The 12,500-nt window shown below is 31.7% G+C and overlaps 2 protein-coding genes across 9 annotated transcripts in view; one reads left to right on the forward strand and one right to left on the reverse strand.

Moving 5' to 3' along the window:
- The window catches only part of ck (unconventional myosin-VIIa ck), a 40,755-nt gene extending 37,966 nt beyond the window's left edge, over positions 1–2,789 (forward strand). The window contains exons 32-36 of the mRNA XM_086551754.1: positions 1–30; positions 415–511; positions 820–917; positions 1,768–1,937; positions 2,372–2,789. The exon at positions 1–30 is cut by the window's left edge and continues 99 nt beyond it. Coding sequence (XP_086407880.1) covers positions 1–30; positions 415–511; positions 820–917; positions 1,768–1,937; positions 2,372–2,578 — 602 coding nt within the window. The 3' untranslated portion in view covers positions 2,579–2,789. The remainder of the gene's footprint in view (positions 31–414; positions 512–819; positions 918–1,767; positions 1,938–2,371) is intronic.
- A 5,406-nt stretch (positions 2,790–8,195) lies between these two features.
- Positions 8,196–12,500, reverse strand: part of LOC122248878 (mucolipin-3) — a 34,838-nt gene continuing 30,533 nt past the window's right edge. For all 8 annotated transcript variants that reach the window (XM_043009232.2, XM_043009229.2, XM_043009233.2 and 5 more), the window contains 4 exons: positions 12,236–12,358; positions 11,737–11,943; positions 11,424–11,569; positions 8,196–11,315 (listed from right to left, as the gene is read on the reverse strand). In XM_043009232.2, the coding sequence (XP_042865166.1) occupies positions 11,273–11,315; positions 11,424–11,569; positions 11,737–11,943; positions 12,236–12,358 (519 nt within the window). In that variant the 3' untranslated portion in view covers positions 8,196–11,272. The remainder of the gene's footprint in view (positions 11,316–11,423; positions 11,570–11,736; positions 11,944–12,235; positions 12,359–12,500) is intronic.

Here is a 12,500-nt window from a genome sequence, read left to right on the forward strand (position 1 = left end):
TCCACCAGGAGCTTCCCAAACTCCTTAGAGGCAAGAGAGTGCTATTTTTTTCTTTTTTTGTTTGATATTCTTGTGTTTATGTTTATATATTGTTTCATATGTTCAGATTTATTTATTTTTTGTTTTTTTTTATTATTTTCCTGTAATTTATTTTCATTCAATTTGGATCATCAATTTATATTTTTAAATTCGTTATCTATTTATGAAGATCTATAAGAACAGAGTACCATGTTAAAGTACGCAAATATGTACATCACACATAAATTCTTCTCCTTGACTGAATTTCATCTATTTTTCGTTCCTTCAACATCTACCCATTCATTCATCCATTCATCATTGACCCATTTATTTACTCATCCATTCATATATACCCACATATATATACATATACTCATTTATTATCGTGTCTCCCAGGTTATCACAGATGCACGAAGGACGAGGCTGCCCGCCTGGCCGCGCTCGTGTACCGAGTGCGGTTTGGAGAGAGCAAGCAGGAACTTGCACATATTCCGTGAGTTTTCTTTCCCTTGTTGGTCTTTTGGCTTCGTTATGTGTGAGTGAGGATGTTTGGAAAGGTTCTGGGGTTTTATTTTGTAATGGTAATATAGCATTATTACTAATACTATGTTATCATTATTACCATGATTTTTATCATTATTATTGTTATGATAATTGATATAGTTATTTTTATCATTATCATCACTATCATTATTATAATAATTATTATTATCATCATCATCATCATCATCATTATCATCATTACTATCATTAATATCATCATCATCATCATCATTAATAATACCATTACTCTCTCCCCAGAACGATGCTGCGGGACTTGATTCCAGCTGACTTGGCCAAAGCACAAAGCACCAACGAGTGGAAGAGAGTTATTGTTCAGCATTACAACAATGATGCGGGTGAGTGGCACTTGGAATTGTATATCGGGCCTTTTATTGTGACTTGTGAATTTATTTATTTTTAATGTTTATTGATTATTTAGATTTATTCTTCTGAGTTTTTGATTTTTCTGTTATATTGGTGATATTTATTTTTCTCACGTGTCTAGTTTCTTATTACTGTGTAGATTATTTATTCTATTTGGTATCTAGTTTTCATTTTTTATGGTTATTTTTATTTGTGAACGTATGATTTTTAACGAATAATTCTTTTAATTTCTTGAATTCTGAGTCAGTATTTGTCAGTCATATCTGTAAGCTAATTTTAACAGTCGTTTGCGGTTTTACATATAACACAGTAATTAGCTCTCATCTTTATGCTTTCTTATTTTGGTTACAATTCATTAAACTAATTTACTTTTTTTATTTTTTTATATATTTTTTTTTACTATTTACATATTCATCTTATTTTATTATTTTCTACGTTGGATTGAGGAGTTTTGTTAACATTTTGGTATTATATTATTTTATACATTGATGTATTGTATCTTCTGCTAGTTTATTTAAGTAATTCTTCTGAGTCATTTCTGTCTTCTTTCCATTCGTTCTTGTTCGCTCTTCATCCCCTCGTCTTCGTCTTGTTCTTTCCTCATACGTCTATTTCTCTTTGTCCCTTCTTTCTTTCCTTTTCTCTTCGCCAACTTCATCATCTTCCTCTCCGCACTCTCTCGAACTTTCCCTCATCCTCTCCTGCAATCTCGCTACTCTCCTCCCATTTAACCTTACTAACCTCCCTTACCTTCCCCCTCAACCACACTCACCTCCCTCTCTCCTCCCCATGACCCTGGCCTAATCCCCTCTCCCCCGCCAGGCATGAGCCCCGAAGAAGCCAAGATCGCGTTCCTGAAGGTGATCTACCGCTGGCCCACCTTCGGCTCGGCGTTCTTCGAGGTCAAGCAGACGACGGACCCCAACTACCCCGAGCACCTCCTCATCGCCATCAACAAACAGGGCGTCTCGCTCATACATCCTGTGTCGAAGGTGAGACTTTCTTTTCAGTCTTTTGTGGGGTGTTGGTTTTTCTGTGATGGGAGGGAACGATTATCTTTTGTCGTATAGTTATTTTATGTAAATTAATTTAAGGAAAACGTCATGTGGTGGTGATGGTGGCTTTCAGTCGGTTTTCATGTATTTCAGGATTACGCTTCTATATATATATATATATATATATATATATATATATATATATATAAAATATATTATATATAATATATAAAAATTATTAATATAATCTTCTTAACTATTTTTGGTGGGGTGTTTGTTCTGAAATATAAAAACAAAGGAAGGTAAAATCTCTCACAAGAAGGGAAGAGAAAAAAAAACTAGCCAATCTTTTCCTATCCCTACCATTCTCTATTATTTCCAAATACTTTCCCATCATAGTTAATTCCGTATACTTTTTCCCCCCGCAACAGGAAATCCTGGTGACCAACCCGTTCACCAGAATCAGCAACTGGTCTTCGGGCAACACCTACTTCCACATGACGATCGGCAACCTGGTCCGGGGCTCCAAGCTGCTCTGCGAGACTTCCCTCGGCTACAAGATGGACGACTTGCTGACGTCATACATCTCCCTTATGTTGACTAATATGAATAAACAAAAGACTCTCAGGCTCAAATAGGACACGGGGAGAGTTAGGATAATGAATTGTTAGGACTGATGTTGATTATATTACATTTTTAGGAAAATATGAATGCTTTTTATTATTGTAGGAAAGTTGAGATTTTTCTATTTCATTATATCCCTATAGTAAGTCAGCAAGAAAAAATATTATTGTGTTTATCTGTATATGTACATGCATTGTCCTCATATATATATATATATATAATATATATATATATATATATATATTATATAACTATATATATATTATATGATATATATTATATATATATTATATATAATATATAATATATATAAATATATTTAAGATATTGGTATAACATACATATAAATCATACAAAACACCCCTACACATAGACATATACTTGTATACATACACAATGCATTGGTAAAACCACCCACTTCAAAATTTAGAATTTGATATTGCAAGAAAACCAGATTTTCTACTTTCAATAAAATGCTGCCAGATTTTAAATGATATTGCAACAATTCAGAATTGATTGTTAGAGTTACAATGCAAACCCCTTTCTCCTGCTATTTTCACTTTTATATTGTGCAATGTCTAACTTTTCTTCCACATTAGTAAGCAAAGTTGTCTTAAGAATTATTTTGAGAAAATGCAACAATATTAGTATTTAAAGATATGATGTGCAGTAACTGTCACATGGTTTTAATTTTATAAACACATTATATATTATATTACTCTATTGTGATCTTTTATTGTGAAATTATTTACTCCTTGTTCTATATTGATAAGGAAAGGGAGGGCCTTGATTTATATTATTTTTTCTATCTGATAAGTCTGAAATCCAAATTTTAATTTTAGAAAATAAAGAAAAACGTGTTTTGCTCAGAGACAGATTAAGAAAAAATATACACCAAATGGTATTATGTATATCTGGTTTTTATTTCTCTTAAGGAAAGTAATAATGTATTTTTTCCCTTTTTTTTTACTATTTTCTTTCCCCCAAGTAGCTTTAACTTTTTAAATTGTTACAGTATATATATATATGTATTTATGTATGCATGTATACATGTCTATATATGTATATATATGTATATATATATATATATATGTATATATATATATTATATTTATATATATTTATATATATATATAAGTGATTAGTTATTTATGTTTCTATATATATATATATATATATATATATGTATTTATGTATGCATGTATACATGTCTATATATGTATATATATGTATATATATATATATAATATATATGTATATATATGTATATATATATATATATAATTATACATATATACACATATACATACATACATATATACATATGCATACATATATATATATATATATATATATATATATATATATATATATATATATATATATATATATACATATATGACTATGAATATATAGAATGTCACTCACTCGAAGGATTGTGCTAAAAAAATTAATATCATACTTGCAACAAGCAAAACTAGAGAAAGAACATTAGGTAATTGTTCCCCCTTTAAGTACTTTCGTTTGTTAGTTTAGTCCCTGAGAGCTAGACTATGAGAGAGAGACTTGGCTCACACAAATGATGGTTTTCAAATCATAAATTTCTGATTTTTCTTTAGGTAATTATTAAGGTTCATTTTTATTTCCTAAGTAAATATATATATACATATACATATATAAATATGGTTAGCTATATATTATAGTTTATTCTGATCACAGGCACAATTATGCATTTTTTTATTTCTTGTTTTTAGCCCTTAATAAAAAGCATTGATTTTCAACCTAGGTATTTTATTATTTTTCTTTTTTTCATATCAAACTGTTATCTTTCTGTTATCAATTATACATTGGAAGTTTTACAATTCCAATATGGCAAAGATGGTGTTTGTAACAAGTTTACAGATTCCTGGTGTTATTTATGAATTTTGTACATACTGTTTATTGGTTTTATATATTAAGGTAATATTTCTCTTCCAGTAGAATAATTTTCGGCGCAGATTTAGTTCAATTCTGTTATCTTTTTTCCCTCCGTGACATTCCATTATTTTATATCATGTCTACAAACCCAACTGTTTAATGCAATGGAGGATACAGATAGATCATGTTCTATGTATTCTTTTCCTTCTGTAGAAATGTTAGATTTTTTTTTTCTTTTTTGTTAGCAGGATTATTATATGAGGAAGTCTGAGCATGCATTTCATTTTTCCCCTTTATTTTTGTTTCTTTCTGTACTTCTTTCTTGATCTTTTCTTTTTAGTTCATCATGAGGTATTAGGATTCATTTCCCATTTGATTTCACTACTTCAGAATCATTCTGTGTCATTATAAATGATGGACATTGAGTTAATCATAGTCTAAATAAAAAGGCATGCAGTTTAATGTGTTTTCTTTGTTTTGTTTTTTTCTTTGACAGCAGCTTAAATTCAACGAACTCTTCTTTAAGTACAGATCATCATCATTGTAAAAATTCTGAGCATTGCTTCCCAAACAAGAACCATTCTTTGCTAATCATCACACAAAAGCTTACTCAACAAACATAATTGATTGAAAGTGCGACACTGGACAGTAAACAGTTATTATTCAATATAATCTGAACAAGTGTAATCATTATAATCTGAGTATGTATAATCAATATAATATGAATATGTACAATCAATATAATATAAATATGTACAATCAATGTAATCAGAATGTCACACAACTTATAAATTACTGTGAAAAGTTGGCAATGCTGTAACCAAACCAAGGCAACGAAGCATCCTGAAATTTAGTTCAGAAATTTCCAGGTCTTCAAAATTGAGTTTTCTGTTCATATGTCTATACAAGAGGAATTCATATAAGAAGTTTATTTCCTTTCTTTTTTTCTTCTTAGTACAATTACATTTACCATGAAAAGATACCAATAAAGTTTTTCTTTTTCTTCTGTATATGTTTATGATTCAAACGTAGAGCGAGACTACTTATAAAAGGGAGATCAAAGCATAGGGGAAAATCTACAGCTGATGATAGTCATTTACTTTACAATCAAAAGAATATGCAATGATGCTGAATCATCTTCTTAATTAATATGCTTTCTCTAGGAAAGTTTGTTTTATTGTAATCCATACAATAAAAATTAAAAACTTTCACTCTTAAATATAGTTTTAATTTTTTGTATATTTTTGACAAATAGACATATACGCTGCATGGACATAGCAGGGGCCTGTAGGTTGACATGTGTATATATATATGTATGTATATGTATATATAATATGTATGTATGTATGTATGTACGTATGTATATATGTACGTATGTATATATGTATGTATGTATGTATGTATGTATGTATGTATGTATGTATGTATGTATGTATGTATGTATGTATGTATGTAAGTATGTGTATATATATGCGTGTGTGTATGTATAAAATATATATATGTATGTTATGTATGTAAGTATGATATATATATTATAATTATGTATGTGTATATATAATATATATATATATGTATATTCATATATATATAACATATATATATACATATACATATATATATACATATACTAAATACAAATATATATACATATATATATATACATATATAATATAACAACTATATATATATATATATATATATATATATACTGATATACAAGGTAATATTAATAACACAAATTCAGTTTAAAAATCAAACATGATATATTTTTTCAATTTATTTACAAACAGGAGTAATACACTCTACATAATGTATTTTCAAACACATTAGTATATGTAATTATACATGATACTATTTCTTTTAATACAAGAAGAGCTTATATTCATTTCCAGTCAATAATTTCTTCCAGAGTATTTTCTTTGTCTGTTGTGTGTCAAAATTAATACCTTCAAATAATTAATAATCAAATGAGTAAAGGAGGAGGAAGATGAGAAGAGTGTGAAGGTAAAGGTGGAGAAAGTAATAAAGAAAAAAAATCATGCTAAAAAAGGCATGATAAATTTCAAAAATTACATCGCTCTTTTAGCCCTTCTTATAATCAATTACGAAGATTATTCTAAGAAAGACTGGCAAGGGGATCAAAAAGGGAAATGGAAGAAAACGAATATTCCTATTAAAGAAAAATAAAATAAAATAAAATAAGACATTTGGAATAAATACTCTAAGAAAGGTCTTAGTGCAAATAAAATGAATAAATTACAAGAGAAGAAATACATTCTTCAACAAAGCAAGAAAAAAAAAAAAAAAAAAAAAAAATCTTTAAAAAAAATCTATAAAAATAAAATTTACATCTTAACCCATTCCGTCGGGGGTCACACCGTGGAAGGGGAATTCTAGCTTGAAATGTCCAAACTGCGGGCCGTTCGAATTTATTAGGCCTAAATCATTGAATGGCTTGCACAATACTGTGCCGCCCGGCAACTGGGCTTTTTTGACTAGCGGCGGTACACTTGCTGTACACCCGTCACTGTGTGGGTTAACCCATTCCCCGACGGGAATTCTAGCCTTGAATTCCAAAAATGCCGGGGCTTCGAATTATTAGGCTAAAATCAAATTGAAATGGCTGGCACACAATACCCCCAACGTGCCGCCCTCACTGGGCTTTTGAATGCCGGTACACATCTGTAAGTCGGACTCCTTCCTGTTGGGTTAATCCCATCCCCACCCAACACTAATTGTATCACAAGTCTTCTAGACATGCATTTTTTTTTTATCATTATACAGACAGCCATCATCAAAATACTCACTTTGACATCCAACAGTTACAGAAATGTTTCAGTAATATTTACAATTGACTGTACAACATGGCAAGCACATTTTAAACTATTATGACTGCTTCAGTGTATGGTATAATCTGTCTTAGTTATCAGCTTAATCAACTGTTATGATGATGATAATGATGATGATGATAGGGATGAATCTGTGGCAAGACGGTCATGGTTATGATGAAGGATTCTGAAAAAGTTATTGTAGTATGCAATATATAAGTATGTCATAAAATGGGTAAATATAATAGTTCAATAATGGGAATAACAGTAGCCTTAAAAATAACTAAAAAGTAAACCAAAATATTTTCTTTGGACTGTATAAAATTATGTCTTTGAAAGCCTCTATATATATATATATTATGATAAACCTGCATTAATATCAGTAATTACTAGCCTATTTCATGAAACAAGTCTTAGTTGTAAATATATGGACTTTTACATATGATTACAAAAACTTTTGATTTTCTATGAGAAAAAAAATAAAAATAGAAAGGTCACTTTGAAATTATCATAATATACATCCTAACAAAAAAATATATATAAAATCACAAAGATGTTGCCCTGAATTCACAGTATTTTGAGAAAAAATCTATAATCTTTGTTCCCTTCCTATAAGACGGTAATTAAATCAAAGCTTCAGTACTTGAGCAATAAATCAAACAATGTTGCTCAAATCATACAATACTTACTGTCATCCCGTCTATTTCTTGCGAAAGACAGGCATACTTTCCATAGAATATAAATCTTTACTAAACCCTAACTTAGCTACAAGAGATTACATCACAAATGAAGGAAAATTAATATATCTTTCCTTTTCCTTGTCTTACACCAGGGGTTCTTAACATTGGTTTTCTTGATGGGTTCCAGGGGGGTTTATGAAGGTCAGTTAAAAATTAACATTTGTATTTTTGTACTCAAGAGAATATCATTGTTGAGACTATTTCCTTTTTTATTTACTTACCTTTCTGTATATCATACAGTATACAAAACAATCATTTTTTACTATTATAAAGAATATTCATTGCATGCAATATTGTGTTTATGTGCATTTTTCTCGGGAGGAGATCCATAACTTTCAACAGACTCTCAAAAGTGTTCATGACTCGAAAGAGGTTAAGATCCCTGGTCATACATGATGATTTGTATGGGGAATAATCAAAAATACATCTATATAACTATACCCGTCTCCTGGTTCACTGCTGACAAATATGGACACCACACTCTATAAAAATACTTCCAAATCAAAGAGCCACCTGTGCTATCATTCAATCTTTCTGCCTGTTTGCACTTCTTGTTTTTAAGTCTGTTGTTTAATCATCTGTGGTCTGTTTTCTACTAGTAGCAATACTTTTCATTCCATACCTGTTGTAATTAATTTGACAGACAAATACAATATCTAATTCCAGGCCTCCTATTTATTGTTTTTAGGAAAGCTAACTCACACAACACACTTTGAGTTAATAATCAGTACATGTACACATTAGCATGCATTTATACATCAACTTTATATAATCGTTTCAGTGGTGTTCTAATGCAAGCAAATATTTACAAACATATTGTTCAATGACATGAAATATACAAATGATACAGATATATAAAAATGAAATAATAATAAGTGGGTGATTCACATATAACACTAACACTTACACAGAAGAAAAGTGTAATAATAAAGACTAAAATCAAGAAACTAACAAGACCTGAGCATTATTCTCTATACGTTAACAACACTTCAAAAATGTGGGCTAACACGTAAACTATATTCCCCTTCAAATTTATTTCCATTTGATTTTTTTATTCATAAAACCAAAAATATCAGCCACACCCAGCAGTTTTACTTTGTGACAAATATATCACATGATTCATAAAGTAATTAGTGGAAAATTACATGGGGTACCTGACCAAACAAATGTTACCGTAATAACTTAGGAAAAATAGTAAGTATTCAGTAAAGGCCTAACTTTGTCCAAAGGAAAGAGATTCCTAAAGCACCCAAAGGAAAAATAGTATTATACACCAAAAGCTCCAAATGTGCATATAGGAAAGAGAAGATAAAAACCTCAAAAGCCCCCAAAGAGAAACAAATTTCAAAACTCAAAACTACAGAGACACAGCATAATGAGCTGCTAGTCACATGGTCTTTGGCATGATGATCGTATACAGAGAGAAAGCCTGAATTGTGTAAAGATTTTATGAATGCCTTTTGATTTGATAACATTTTGCTGCAAAGCATTCACAATTTTGGAAGTAAATAAAAGTAAAAAATGCCAATTGCACACAACTTCTTCTTAAGATGAAATATGATTTTAAAATAGAACATTCAAATCTAATCACTAAATATAAGGTTTAACCCATGGCTTGAAGAATGCTGAATTATTGGTAAGTGCTGGAATATTGGTAAGTATGGTATGTACTAATTACTAATTGACAAGCCATTCTTCTAGTTGGTTGTCTCTCCCAATCTGTTCTGGAAACTAAAGTTTTCATCTTTGCAAAATACAGAACTTTAAAGACATGCCAAAACTATTTTTTATTTTCTTTCATCCTTTCATGTGAAGCACAATTGTCAAATCATCTAATCCAATTCTACAAATCAGAGAAACAAAACTATTCTTTAACCCATTGCGGATAGGTGTCATGACACACAACGGCTTCAATTAGGCCTAAAGGACGGGCGTCAATGCGCACATGACACAACATTGGGGACTGCTGACAGTATTAAGACTGTAACAGCACTAGTTCCAGTGCTTCAGCTTTCCTGAATCAGCCTAATCCCTTGTTTTGTGATAGTTTTAAGGGAAAATATTCATTAGGCAAGTCTGTGCTGCCTGGGGGCAGAGAAAACATCTTCCCCAACCCACTAATTTTTAGCCTGTGCTGACGGTATCAGAAACTGCCGGTTAGATCATTTGGGTTAAAATCAAAACATAAAATGAGAGTAAATAAAGAGAGATTGACTAGTCCAATAATCCCTATAAAAAAGGAGAAACATACTAGCCAAGGTAGTTTGAAAAAACACACAACTAAAAGAACAAAGAATAAAGAAAGGAGAAAAACAATAATTTACAATTTCTCACACTAAGAGTTAATGCGAGTGACTCGGTGCTGCCAATGATGTTTATAACTAGGGTTATCAACGAGATTCAGTGCTAGGAAGAGATGCTCTCAGAAAATCATTCAGAATGGGTTCATAACTTTTGGTATATGTCATAATTATGCACAAATTTGTGAGAAGTGGGTAGAGACTATGACTGCAAAAGTAATAATGTGTCCCTTTTAAAGAATCCAAGAGGAAAAAGTGGGTCTGAGTGAGTATATTCATTCCATCTTTATCATTATAACTGAATTCTTTTACCATTAATATTTGTCATAAAAAATTCAATATATGAATGAATATAAAGCATATATATAATAACCATCAGAAACTAAGCCTAGAAATGATATAGAAAATTGATACAAAAATAACATCAGTAGTATATTATTTTGACCAAGCACAGTGCAAAAACTGTCTATATAAAAGCTGGAATGACAGCATATCACACCTGACTTATCATCAGGGCAAATAAAGAAAAATGTTAAATGATGGTATTAGCAGTAGCAGTTGTAATAATAAATATAATCACAAAATAACAATAAGAAAGGTTGAAGGTTTTCTAAGGTACAGACAAGAAGAGGGAAAGGTGGGAACTGGAGAGGAGGGGGGAGGGGAAGGGGGAAGGGGGAAGGGGGAAGGGGGAAGGGGGAAGGGGGAAGGGGGAAGGGGGAAAGGGGAAGGGGAAGGGGAAGGAGAAGGGACAGGGGAAGGGTTCAAAGCCAGAGACAGTCAGATGGAAAGGGATGGGGAGGACAACAATGAACGCATGATTCCTGAAATCTCTTATGGTGTGAATTCCAACCAAGAATGCTGAGAACATGGCTTGGTATTGTAGACACACGTACGCAAGCACATCAGCGCACGCACTCTTGTTATGTGATCAGAGGTTCATACTCTTGGGTGTCACTTCTTCTTCTGTATGGGGAGCAAATAAGAGAAGGAAAATGATAAAAACAATAAGTAAAAAAAATCACCTTTCTTAAATATCACTTTTCATAATCAGCAAAGTACCACAATACTCACTCTTGGCCACAGCAGCAAATTGAGTTGATGACATCGTGGATAGTGCGGTCGCTGTCATCATAGAAGACACCGCTGGTGGGCTCCTCTGTGCACTCATTCACAAATGCCATTAAATCTGACTCAGGGAAGCCATCATCATAGTATTTCTGGGAGGGAGCCAGAGGAAGGGGCGGGTTAAGGTCAATAAATAATGAAAACGTATATAAAAATACATATAACAGATATTAAAAAAAGTCATACAACCAAATACAAATTACCTATAGGCCAAAATGATAAAATGTAAATACAATAATGACCTCATGCTCTCTCTCACCTTAATGGTCTCATAAGCATCCATGATGATGGCAATGAAGAGCGACAGAATTACATAGATGAAGAGAGAGATGAACGAGTACAAGTAGATGCGTGAAAACCACCAGACGACAGGGTCCTTGCCCGACGTTGACGAGAAAGTGGCAAACATGTCATCTCCGTTGATGAGTGAGTACAGGCACTCCATTGTTGATGAGAACGAACGGAACTGTATGGAATAGAGAGATTAAGAGAATAGAGATTGACAATAAGAGAGGCAAAAGGGAATGGAGATGGAGTTGTAGAAATTGAAAGATTATAAACACAGTGTCTTTTCTAAAGTAAAGAAAACTATCTGATTCTCCAAATATGTACAAAATATATGTGTATACATATATATATATTTTTTTCCCTTAATATGGAAAAAATATGCTATAATTATGATCACCAAAACAAATCAAGTCCTTATATTCCTAACAACATTAGTGTGGGTCAGAAGAGTCTTGTTTTAACTTCCCCACCTTGAGATGGTAAGGTCCAAGCACGAGCCAGCCACATAGGCAGTAACCAGCAAAAACCATCAGGATGCAGATGGAGTAACGCAGCACATTTGGGAAGCACTTCTTGAGGGTCAGAATCAGCACCTGTGGGGTTATTAACAGCAAGAAGTGTTTGTGTGGTGACAATTACATGTAGTGATTTTTTCTTCTAAATAGAAAAGAAATTGGAATTGAGAATTACTGGCATGCCTGATGATTTAATTTTCTATGTAGAGTTTCCAAACCT

The sequence above is a fragment of the Penaeus japonicus genome, unplaced genomic scaffold (assembly GCF_977035675.1).
Source record: "Penaeus japonicus unplaced genomic scaffold, GWHDUDI00000001_assembly GWHDUDI00000025, whole genome shotgun sequence".
In the NCBI taxonomy this organism is placed as follows: Eukaryota; Metazoa; Arthropoda; class Malacostraca; order Decapoda; family Penaeidae; genus Penaeus; species Penaeus japonicus.